General features: G+C 42.2%; 1 protein-coding gene across 1 annotated transcript in view; it reads left to right on the plus strand.

The window, feature by feature from the left end:
* The window catches only part of LOC310868625 (voltage-dependent T-type calcium channel subunit alpha-1I-like), a gene marked incomplete at its 3' end in the record, with an annotated part of 246,639 nt that overhangs the window by 82,585 nt on the left and 150,957 nt on the right, over positions 1 to 13,097 (plus strand). Inside the window, exon 4 of the mRNA XM_083779083.1 lies at positions 12,269 to 12,366. Within this exon, the coding sequence (XP_083635209.1) occupies positions 12,269 to 12,366 (98 nt within the window). The remainder of the gene's footprint in view (positions 1 to 12,268; positions 12,367 to 13,097) is intronic.

Genomic DNA, 13,097 nt, shown 5'->3' on the forward strand with positions numbered 1-13,097 from the left:
CGGCAAAAAAGATAGCGGGTGGCGCTGGACGAAAATACCATTAACCCATTTTGGGCGGGAACCCTTTTTGGTGTTAACATTATGTTATGCTTTAGCTATTGAAAAATAGCAGATCTACAAGCTCATAGCGCGACACTCGGTGGCGCACTACGAGCTTGTAGGTCTGCTATTTTTGAAAAATCGAAGAACGACTGACATAGAAACATAGCTTTTTCAGAAAACTGTCAGGATGTAGAAGACATTTTATTTTTAGAATCTGATCTCAGGTCAAAATACCATTAAGGGACAGAGAAAGCTCCTCCGTAATCTTCGGGCAGCAGCTGGTAAAGTGCAGGTGTGGGTAAAGTGAGGGTTGGGTAAAATTGGAGCCCAGGGTGTTCAGTGTGTTCAGTGCACAAGTTGCTGCGAGGCCGTGCTCTGAACTGTGCTAGGCCTGGATTACGGGAGGCTCGCCTGGAGGAAAGACGTAACACACCGGAGAGGAGAGTAATGTCTTTATTATACACGGTGTGGGTCAGGGGGTCAGGAGAAAAGCAACTTAAATTCTTCTCCCAGACTGGTGTGTGAGACAGTTACTTTGGTTTAGTGTTAGACCTGCATGGGGAGACCGAGGCAGAGAGGATGGTGGTTCTCAAATAGCTCCTTTTTGTGTGTGTGTGTGTGTGTGTGTGTGTGTGTGTGTGTGTGTGTGTGTGTGTGTGAGTGTGAGTGTGAGTGTGAGTGTGAGTGTGAGTGTGAGTGTGAGTGTGAGTGTGAGTGTGAGTGTGAGTGTGAGTGTGTGTGCACGCGTGCGTCACATTTATATCTGTAGTTCAGAGTTAGACTTGGGGAGAAAAGGGACGGAGAAGGGTTTAGTCATGTGACCCTGCATGGGGGCTTCCGGTTTAGGACAGGTCGTGGTGCAGATTCCAAAATCTACAAGCTCACAGCGTGTCGCAATGTGATGTGTTGTGAGCTTGCAGATCTGCTATTTTAGAAATAAGTTTAGTATAAATTGTGACTTCTGGGTTTCCAGAATCAGGGTTAGTACTACCACCTTCTGAGCAGAGCTCGAATGACGTTCTGAGAACCTAATCTGAAAACCGAGCTGTGGAGTAATGAAAGGGAACACGTCCAGAATCTGTGAAATGCATGTCACGGCGTCGTGCGGTACACCTGTACTAGAAAGGAGCCATTTGTTAGACCTTGCCGTGCTCACACAGTGCCCTTCCCTGTCTCCCTTTATCCTTCTGAGGGATTACTTATAATTACAGAATAAGGTTAGGTGTGGCCCCTTACTCTGACTACAGTAATGCCATGGGCTCTATGCACACAGGCCATTTTGGAAAGAAATTGGGCCCCTTCCCTACTTCGCGTCACCGCTGATACTAATGAAGGCTCTGTTCCATTCTGGTCAAACAGAGTCTGGGTGCTGCTACTGAGCATGTTGGCTCAAACACTCTGCCACGGCTGTGGGTCTCAAAGTGTCCTTATGGGTTCCAAATGGCCCCGTAAGGGATGTGTAACGCTGAGAGTGTACAAATGGAATCAAATGGACCCTTACGAGTCCATTTGGTTCGATTTACACACTCTCAGAGTTATTAGGGTCCTTGAAGTTCAAAACTTTGAGAACCACTGTACACTAAATTGAGTTTTTTTAGCGTAGTTTTTAGATTTCGTCAGGGAAGAAAGTTAGTCAACGAACATTCTTCGTCATAGTTTAACACACATTTACTGTGTAGCATTTGTGACTCACTGATTTCGAGTAGGTTACGTACAGTGAGTACAGTATGTTTTTTTGTCTGAACAGCATGATCCAGAGTGTAACTCTAGTGAAAGTCTACAAATGGACCCATGTGGGTCAATTTGGAATACTCTCCCTTTACCCTTGTGGCCTTGTTTTCCCAGTTGGCGCGGCGGGCAGCCTTTCAACCAGCGCCTTGTTCTCTAGTCATTAGAGCGAGCAGGTGCTGCAGGATTATACCGTACTAGGCTGTGTGTAATATCAGTGCCGCTGGGCCACTAAAAGTACGCTCTGACATTTCCATCAGCCTTCTTCTAGACTAGAGCCTGGCATTTCTGCACCTCAGTCTCCACCAGGAGGAAAGTGGCCCGCCCAAACACGTGCCGACACACAACTGCACCTGGATATAATTCACAGCAGTGGTGGAAGAAGTATACTCGCATGTTTGAATTAAAAGTATCAATGCCACAGTGCAGAAACACTCTGTAAGAGTATTGGCAACATATTGACATCAAAATGTACTTAAAGTAGGCCTACCAAAAGTAAAAGTAGCCTACTCATTCAAGTTCAAAATCCTTTGAAAATAGCAGATCTATTCAAAATGTAGGCCTATTATACTGTAGGGCTGAAGTGGTTAATGTGTTTTGTAACAATTGTCAAAATGATCAAAATCTACAACGTAACTTATAGCGCTTGAGTATGTGCTTGCACCTGAATTAATTCACAGTATGGTAAATGGACTGCATGTAATTACTGTATAACTTTGTCTAGCCTTTCCGACTCCTCAAATGTAATTTAACCATGAATCTTACACAAATCCACAGAGGGGTGCCCTAGGCATGCGCGGCCATTACTGAGGTGTGCCATTAACTGATTTGCTACTAATCCATGGAGCAGTTAATGGTACACCTCAGTAATGGCCGCGCCCAGGGCACCTCTCTGTGGATTCGTCTATAGCAGCCCCATATTCTGGGGAGAAATAGCAGATATAGCAGGAACTTTTTCTGGGCTAGAGGGAAAAAAGGCATAGACCCCTGGGGGACCCGCAGACAGACAGATATAGACAATGGCCGTTTTTAGGTTCTCTGGGCGACCGCCCCTCCGAACAAATTTCAACTTGGCACTGCACATCCCCGGGCCATAGCCCCGTGCCAAATGTGATGACCTCATCACATTTGAGATGATGGCTATGGCCGTTAGCCCAAGGAGTGTTTTTGTGCAAAACTAATGCTTGCAATGGATTCAGAATCATGAAAACCCCTTAGTTTGACACGTCACATGCTACTTAAAGCATAATGAAAATGTACCCATCTTTCAACCCCTGCATTTACAATGATCCACTAATTATTTAATTTACAATTTGTAATATGTTATTTGGATGACACCAATTGGGATCATAAAAAAGCTTGAACGATTACTATTGCAATTTCTTTTGGGTCACACCCCTTTTTAGTTTAGATTGACTGGCCTAACACAGGCATGTCTGTATTTTATAAATTTGTATTTGAAACCATCTGGTAGAGTATACTAATACAGCATTTCTAGCACATCTGCAGTCACAGTGCTAGGAGATCATGGTCTCTCTACTCTTCCAGTTTTAAGATACTAATGGTGTTATAGGGCACCTACTTTTTCCACTAGTACTGCTTGAAGCATAATATTTCTCCTGGGCAAGTGTATGTTCTGTCTTGGAGGAGTGGTAGGAATTTGGTCTCCCATGTAGGAGACCCTGGTTTGACTTCTGTGTAGGACTTGAATGGATTGGATTTCAGCATTTAAGTTTAGTGTTTAATTATGAATTAACACTGAGGATTTTACTGTGCACAGCGAGTGGCTCAGTTAGCTATATATTATCTGCACACTTATTTTTGCTAAACCGACTGCTGTGAGGGAAAATAAAGTGGCCTAATTGGAAATGCAAAATGCTGAGACAGATGAAGCAGCAGTGCAGCACCCTGATGAAAGCGTTGGGGAGACTATAAAAAGTCTAAGAATGATTAAGGAGATCTGAAGAGAAGTGGGAGGAATCTGTCTTTTTGATTAGTCTAGTCTTAAAAAAAAACCCACTTTATAACGGGTCCATTTTGTTACATTTACACTCTCAGAGTCCCATGGATACTTTATAATTCCAGGTCGTATTTTAGTAACGAGTTGGTGCAAAAGCACCTGCCACGTCACCCATTGGCCATTTGGCTTTTCAACATTCCCGCTGGAATTCAGAAGTACTGTTTCCACTCCCAACAACATTGTAGGTTGTCACATTTAAAACAAGGCAGACGGACCTTGCTAGAGGCACCCAGAGCCAGGTGATACGTATAGGGCCTAGTTAGTCCTACTCCTCCTCCCAGCCAACACTCCCCACTGACAGGTAGTTCACTCCCCAGGAAGGATGATATAGGGCCATGAGTGTCTATTTCAAACAAAGTGTTTTTTGACTGGGGGGGTCATATTTTGACAGGTGGAATTGCCTGTCACAATTTGACCCCCCTGTATTAGGATGTAGATATTCATTCATCAGCCAACACTCCCCACTGACAGGTAGTTACCCCCCCAGCAAGTGGCCATCTGCTGAAGTTGCATACCGAGCTCAGTGGTTTTCACCCCTTTTCATATCAAACTCCATTATTTATCTGGTATTTGACCACCATTCGATGAGATTTGGCCTCTCAGACACAAAACTTATATTTAACTTATATTTTGTTGTTATCGTTGGATAAGATTTTGTCCACAAGTCCATGTTTTATTGATGTTGGTATAGGAGAGTAACAGGCAAACGTTGACCAAAAGAACAATTCTTCTACTTTTTCTAATTCTTCTTGTAAATTAAGTAACACAGACAATAATGTAACTCTTGAGACCGTACAATGAAACCATGTGGTTTCATTTTTCACTCTCAAGATCAATACAGTACATCCTTGTCAATGTCTGAAGCAGGGGAGTCCCATCACATGATATGTGTCAAATCCTTATCACCAACAAGATCTAAGATGTGAAATGATCTTTAGACACGCAGGCAGACATCCTTTGTAAGCCTGCCAGCTAGTGTTCACGCCCCAGGATCCAAAACAGGAGAATTGGAAAAGTAAAGTGCACATCATTATGGGCCATTAGCAATAACACCAATACATTATCATCATCATCATTATCATCATCATTATCAATGCATACATATCACATAATACACTTCCAATCTCCAGATGACATCTCCATACAACATTTGACTGAAACAGGGCATTTGGAGATGCGATTGGAAAGATATACTCATTATACTGTATACTGTATATACGTCCGTCCGTCCGTCCGTCCGTCCTTCAAGTATTCTCCACAGTAGCACTGTCTTTCTGTTTGTCTGTCAGTCATGCACAGTCTTTAAGTGAACCACAGAGATTATTAGGTTTGAAAACATCAATAAGGCCAAATGAGGTGAACTGGTCAGTGATTAAAGAGAACTGAGACATAGAATACAGAGATGGAGAGAGGAGGCTATTTATAATGTGTAGTGAGCCCTCTTCATAACTCTCTCCCTCTCAAAAATCGATCACATGGAAAAAAATACACTTTTCTTTGTGTTTGTGAGTGCACGTGTGTGCGTACTGTCAGACTCACATTCTCCTATTGTCTTTCTTCAGCCTGACAGCCAACCTGCATTTTGTTTCACTTCATATAACATCATAACAAATTGTTCAAACGGGCGTGACATGGAGTTGAAGGGCTGGAGCCATAGGCAATTCTTTCTTCTAGCTGTTCTCTCAATTTGATTGAGTTTTATTGGAACGCCTGAATATTTTGAGCAGTCCTGAGGACAACCTTTTTTGGAGTCTAGGACTCTGCATATCTACTGTATGCGCTCTCTTGAATTTCAAAACAAATAAGTACTATTGCAGAGAGAACAAAACAACATATTTATGCACTAGCCTCCGAGAATGTTTCTCTGAAAAATTAAGATGGTAAATGTTGCATTTACATAACGCTTTTATCCAAAGCGCTTTACATATAGATTGCATTCCACATTTTATTATTATTATTATTATTATTATTTTTGATTGTTGGTAGGGCATTCCACATGTTGGTGGCATAATAGTAGAATTAATGCATCCCGTTGTTTGTGGCGAATCTGGGGGGATGAGATGAGTGGAGTAGAGCTCTCTCTGGTGTTCCCGTGGGCGTCTTCCACTTTTTTGGGGAAGTACAGTAGTCTCCTTGAAAGCTCGTGTTCAACTCATTCAGACGGCTCAAAACATTGGTGACGTGAGCCAGGTGTGCCAACCGGGTGGATGTGCATGTATTGACAACAGGGTGGAAAGAGAACACAACGTGAAAGGGAGACGTTGTATTGTCTCTCCACTCTGTTGTCAATACATTTTTGGGAGCTTTTCTGAACGGTGTTCAGATCTCCTCTCTCCTTTCTTATTTCGTTGAAATTTGTGGCTGTGCGAGTGTGCGTGCACCTCTTGACCATTGCAACAGCGCCACTTTCTCACCTGTTGGTACCCTAAACAGACATAGGGACACACAAAGCTTTCAAAGTGGTGCTGTTGAGCTTCACACTGCACAGGTGCATGATGGGAAGCTAGGTTTTTAGTGTAACACCAGTCTTTTTCAGCACAAATACAGGAGTTCAGTACAGTATAACAATTACAGTATAGTTCCACTGCTCACTTTTTTTCCTAATAGCACCTAGCAATCTGCCTACTGACCAATCAATTCTCTTAGAAAATGGAATCACTATTCATAGAAAACTGTGGATGTATCTTGTGTTCATAGACCAGCAAAACTCTTCCGACAATTACCTGAATTATATGAGAGGCAATCTGGAAACTCATCGACAATAAAAGGAGGGGGAGAACCTTTGAATTTGGTACCCCGACACGGGTGCCAAATTCAAAAGATCTCCCCCATTTTTTTTGGTCGATGTTCAATTTACAATTTACAATTTACAATTTAGGCATTTAGCAGACGCTCTTAATCCAGAGCGACTTACATTTGAGCAAAAACAAAAGCATGGGAATACATCACATAAAAGTATTTATCATGAAACATGCGTAAGCTAAGAAAGTAACAGTGGAATATCTATATAGTGAAACTATACATACACTTATACATATAAACTATACATCTTTACTACTATGCTATACATGTGTACTATGGCGTGCTATGACTACATACAATACAATTACAGTGCTGTCTACATAACATGCTATAAGTCTGTATCAAATGCTATATAATCCAACAGAAATGCTATCTAAGGGTTTAGGGTAAGTGCTATGGGCCATGATGGAGTCTGAAAAGGTGGGTCTTCAGGCTACGGCGGAAGATTGGGCGGAAGATTGTTCACTCTCCTTCAGCCCTCCTCTTCCGGTGGTGCTACTATGTTTTCATTCCTAATAATAACTGCACGTTGTAAATGGGAGATACTGACATATTCAGCTGCGGAGCGCTGAGTCTGTCTTGAGAGACCGAAGTATGACGTCAATATCGCTAGAGGGCACTAAGTCCACGGGTTCGTGTACTTTTTTATTGTCCAAATATATAACAGGCCGATATGAATTGTCGTCGTGGCACAGACAACTAATGTTGCTCTTATGTGTACTCGTACACAAGATAACAATGAAATTAAGCTTGAATCTCGAGTGCTCAGTCAGTCCACAAAGCTGGTAGGAAGAGATTTAATTTCTCATTCACTTGACAAGGGACGCTAATCTGGCCATCTTAATGAATTAGAATGACTAGCCCTTACCCGTTGTGAGACGGGCGCAGTACCCACCTTGTGGCCGCGGTGCTGTTGAACTGCTATAACTGCACCGTAGGCTATCTGCAGCACAGGTGAATAACTTGCTAGCGCTACTGTTGCTGTTTTCATTTTGTACTGTCCCAGACTGAGACCCACTCTAAGCTCAGGCACGTATGATGCACGCTCGCACGCATGCAGGCTGGGGTAAGTTGTAGCTGGTCTCCTGTGAAAGTGTAGCCATGCATGGATATTGCTAACAAATGCCAAACTGACTTTAGAACAATACCCTGAAGCTATGTGAGCTCTTTTCAACACTTTACTAGGCCTGTAGAATGGCCTCTCCTACCTTTTTTCTCCTCCAGTGTATACTCTCATTCCCCTTTGATGCTTTTTCACTGTTTACAATTTAGAAGGTATAGGAACTTAAGCATTTTAGAAAGCTCTTAGAAAGAACAACTTAAAAAAGTGCATGATCACCGTAAACAGCACGAATAGTCAACAGACGACGGGGAAGTGGGCGATGAAATGCTACAAAGTACCTACAGTAGGAGGCATCAAACCTAGCATCTGTCTAATCTACAGTAGGAGGCATCAAACCTAGCATCTGTCTAATCTACAGTAGGAGGCATCAAACCTAGCATCTGTCTAATCTACAGTAGGAGGCATCAAACCTAGCATCTGTCTAATCTACAGTAGGAGGCATCAAACCTAGCATCTGTCTAATCTAAATAAAGTACCTACAGTAGGAGGCATCAAACCTAGCATCTGTCTAATCTAAATAACGTACTGTGAACAAAGAAACTATTCGCTTTGCTCTCTATCTACTGTGAGTACCATACTGTACATCTGAAAAAGTAAACTGCATACGTCATTTTAACTCCTTATTCTGGGCAAACCATTGGTGAAATGGTACCCCAGCTAGGGTATTGGTATTGATGACACGGAGGAGAGAACACGCCCCCCCAGTGTCCGAAGTGGGAATAGAAGCCATGAGGATCTAAAAAAAATCTATTAATTAGAGGGGGAAAAATACTTTCAAGAAGTAGAGAAAATGTGACGTGTTGTGGGCTTGTAGATTGGCTATTTTCAAAACTTCTCTTTTAGGCCGTGTTGGGACCCATGAAAAAGTGCTTAGAAAATGAGTTTCGTTCCCATGTCATGCGAACTACTCATTCAATGCATTTTTTCATAGATAATACCCTTCTAGACTTTGGGTTAAAAGTTCTACTCATAATATCCTGCAGTTTTTTGTCACAAGCCATAAATGTAAAAACAGTGTATAACCAAAAAACGAAAATCTTGGGCTGCTGTTTTTGCTTGTAAAAAAAACACAGTACAATGAATCCTACACAGTAAATTGTGCCAAAAGCTTGTTTCATACATAGAAAATGTCTCAACCTACTGTGTAATGAAAGGTAGAAAAGAAAATCAGGGCACCTTGGACCAAAATGGCAGAAAATCTATCCAAATGCATCACAATAAAACCTTCTGTTGGCTGTGTAAGTAGTCTGTGCTGTTTGCATTTATGCATTGCATTTAAATGGATGTAGGCAGTGTGGCAATTCTTTAACATCTTAATAATTCTTGAACAAAACAAGTAGTAGGCCTACATGGTAACATGTTGGGTTACTCATCCCTATCACTTTCATCAGTCATCATCCCATGTACCTCTTTCTTCTGTTTCCTTTGACACATTTGCACAGTCCTGGAAGTGACATAAATCAGTGCAAGACAGTTTTGCAGACTCCCCATCCTCCATGCCCCATCCACTGCCAATGGGTGAAGGAGCACACATCCTACTAGTCAGAGAACGTCTCATCACTGCTGCTTGGTAGTTTGCCCTTTTGCAATGTTGGTGGAGAGCATCACTTGTTGGGGGAATGGACAGTTCTGGCAAAGCTGATGATGCCGTACAGAATGATTTGTACCTTGCATCATTCACGTTTTTGGCAGATGATTGGCCATACAGGTGGCACACATATTTGCGTTGAAAGTTGACTGGTCAAGGTTAAAACTGCTTCCAAGATGAACCTGCTTGGCTTACCTCGGTTGACTCAGTTGTTGTCATGTCTGATGGATGAGGTAGCCTGTCTAACAGTGTATCTGCTGATAATGTTTCAACAAAAACCAGTTCGGAGAAGTCTCTGAGTATCACTAAGTGACTGTTTTGCAGGAGGTGGTAAACTTGGTGACACAAAATTGAACAACAACATGAAAGTCTCTACATTTGGTAGTCCTGTGAAGAATTTCATTTTGCTGTCATCGAATTCTGAATGATCAAGAGTACGATGTTTCAACTCACTTTCTAATTTGTTGACTTTATCCCTAAGTGATTGACATTCAGCATTTAAAGATTTAATCTGTTCATGTAATGAGGCAATGTCATTTTGTGTTTCCTCTGTCTGGACCCCAATGCCTGGGACTTCAACAACAGTCTGTACCTCTGCTGTACTTCGATCAGTGATGGAGGTGAAACCAAATAACCTTGGCACGTAGTCAGGATGTAGAGGATCATCACTCTTTTCCCCTTAAACAAAAACAACAAAAACATTTACTAGAAATATGATATTAATTTGTTTACATATATGGGGTGTTTTCACATATGTCCTGTTTCAGACATCAGCCTCAAAACAAACTCATCCGGGACGTGGCTGCCAAATCATTGTGAGATTATTTTTTTACAATAACCACTGGAACAATAGCATCCCTATTCTGGAGGGAACATTTGCAGAAAATAGCAGATCTACAAGCTCACAACATTGTGAGCTTGTAGACCGGCTATTTTGGCAAATAATAATAATAATAATAATAAAACTTTATTTGTATAGCACCTTTCATGACATCAAATGCAGCTCAAAGTGCTTTACAGAACAATGGAGAATAAAATAAAAGCAAAGCATAAATAATACGTTTTATTGTAGAGCAGGGGTAGGCAGCTTAAACCACGGGGCCAAGGGTGACCACTGGCACACACTGGCAATGCCAGTGTCTCACTCTAATGCCAGTCTGGCATTAGAGTGAGAGAGGATTAGCCTGCATGTCTGTAACTGAGTGTACAAATGGAACCAATGGACCCCATTGGACCCCAAATGGACCCTTCTTAGGCCTTAAGCCTACAGGTCTGTGAGAGTGGAACCAAATGGACCTTACAGGTCTGTAACTCTGAGAGATGGAACCAAATGGACCCTTACAGCCTGAGTGTACAAATGGACACATGCAGGTCTGTAACTCTGACACATACTAAGTTATGTGGGTCCTTGAAAAAAACAAACAAAAAAAAAGTTTGATATTAAACCACTGTAGTGGTTATCAGTGGACTCTTAATGTGTCATATAAATCAGTGTCATACGATATTCTGAGGAAAACCATGGAGACTTAACAATCAGTAACTGGGTGTGTTGTCAATAAGAACATTAACATGATCAAGTCTTTCCACGGACTCATGTAACATGTTGATGAGTAATTACTCCTGACCAGATCTCTTTCAGGGGAACGGACTATGTTAATCCACTTCTTGGTCCACAAGAAGAGAACTCCGTTAGGTTCGTTTAAAACGGGACATTGTGTGAAAAGGCCCTTTTACATTGAACGTATGGTTTTACAAAAAAAGCAACATACCTGACACAAAGTGAAAGTGGCACCCGCAAATCCATGGATTCCAGTAGCCTTGAAACATGACTACATCAGCGAAGTGCAGCGATCCATTTACTTATTTTCTCTTTACATTTCGTCAGTCTGTAAAAGGATAGCTCCGAGTTCTTTTTTAATCTGTTTGTACAGTCAATCGCACAACAGCTCTTTCCCATTTCCCCAGTTTAGAGTGAATGAAAACAGCGTCGCAACAGTGAGTTGCTAGGTTGCTATGGACAACAAAAAGTTCTTCCGCATACGATGACGTCACGCGCATACTCAAGGGAATAAAGCGGCTACGCGATTGGTCCACGTGACCAAAACCACACCACTCCCCTTGCACATATTATTACGCCTTGTAAGAAATAGTCCCGTCTTCGACCACGGATTATAAAAATACAGCAGGGTGGCACGAGTAGAACTTTTTTATTTGGACTTTCTACCTATAAATCTCTTTTATAGAGAAAAAAATGTGTAGTCCCACTTCCGTGGGAACGGAACTGAACGAAAAGGGACCTCACAATACGGCCTATTTTGGGTCTCGAGCTGCTAGACGCCTGGGGGACTCAGTTTGTGATTCTAATCCCTAGAAAGGATTCGCAGGAAATAAAGTGCTATCTGCAGCATTTCACACAGCCAAACAACCGTATGAAACTGTAGCAGGAGCCAGCCCTTATCTGTCTCTATTCTCTGCATCACTGCATTATCACTTCATTCCAGCATGACCCAGCTACTCTTATTTCATCACAGTTAGTGAAGCAAATATTAGTCTGGCTTTGCTACAGTGAAATGTAAATATATTATATTTACATTTCACTGTAGCAAAGCCAGACTAATATTTGTACTCTGGGTGGCAATTCTGCATTGACTTTATGTCTCAGTATCGGCTAGACTATAGACGTAATGTTACACCACATAACCCTATCCAACCTGTACTTTATTGGTAAGAACGTCTCATGGCCAAGCTTCTTTGACCCTCCAGTGTAGAAGCTGAAGATAGATAATGGCAGTCGTGTTGGTCAGCAAATTAGTGACTGTCGGCGTTCTTAGCATGCAGGACCTATGGCTCCAATGTACTGTATGTTTTGAGTCAATTGTCTGTTTTCTTCTTTAATTTAATCAAACATGTATTTACACCCCCCCCCCTTCTCTCTCTCTCTCTCTCTCTCTCTCTCTCATTCCAGGATGGTGGAGTATTCATTAGACCTTCAGAATATCAACTTATCAGCAATCAGGACAGTCCGCGTCCTGCGACCTCTGAAAGCCATCAACAGAGTACCCAGTGAGTAGATCCTGTATACCTGTGTGTGTGTGTGTGTGTGTGTGTGTGTGTGTGTGTGTGTGTGTGTGTGCTTGTGCGTGTGCGTGTGCGTGTGTGCGTGTGCATCTGACTGTGTGGCGGTGGTTCAGGGGTAGAGTGGCCGGATGGTAACCGCAAGGTTGCCAGTTCGAACCCACGGGCTCCCCCAGAGTTAGTGTCGAAGTGCCCTTGGCAAGATACCCCTAATTGCTCTTGATGTGCTGGTTGGTGCCTTGCATGGTTTCCGCCACCATTGGTGTGTGTGAATGGGTGATGTAATGCACAACCAAATATAAATGCACCATTTACCATTTATTTAACATCATCAGCATCATAGCAGCGTAGTACCATTCACAGTGCATCACCGGCTACTGATTTCCTGTTGCCATGGCAGACGGCTCCTGATCATTGAAGGACCAGTTGTTAGACCAATAAAGCTAGTGTTAACCAGGTGACAACGCTCACAATTAGTGCTGTATAGTGCCATGTGTCATGCACTAGCCACGTCATGCTAATTGTGTACTAATACATTATAATTATAATATTAATACATGCGACCTCCAGACAGGCAATTGGTATCTTTGTTTAGTTGTTTGTGTAGTACATATCACCACACTCGGCTGACACAAAATCCCAAATGCTTTGTAGGGTGTTTTATTGAATTTGAATCAACCAGACAGATCCACTGAGATAAAATAAAAGAAATCAAACAA

Source organism: Protomyctophum parallelum, assembly GCF_964188405.1.
Source record: "Protomyctophum parallelum genome assembly, chromosome: 13".
Classification (NCBI taxonomy): Eukaryota; Metazoa; Chordata; class Actinopteri; order Myctophiformes; family Myctophidae; genus Protomyctophum; species Protomyctophum parallelum.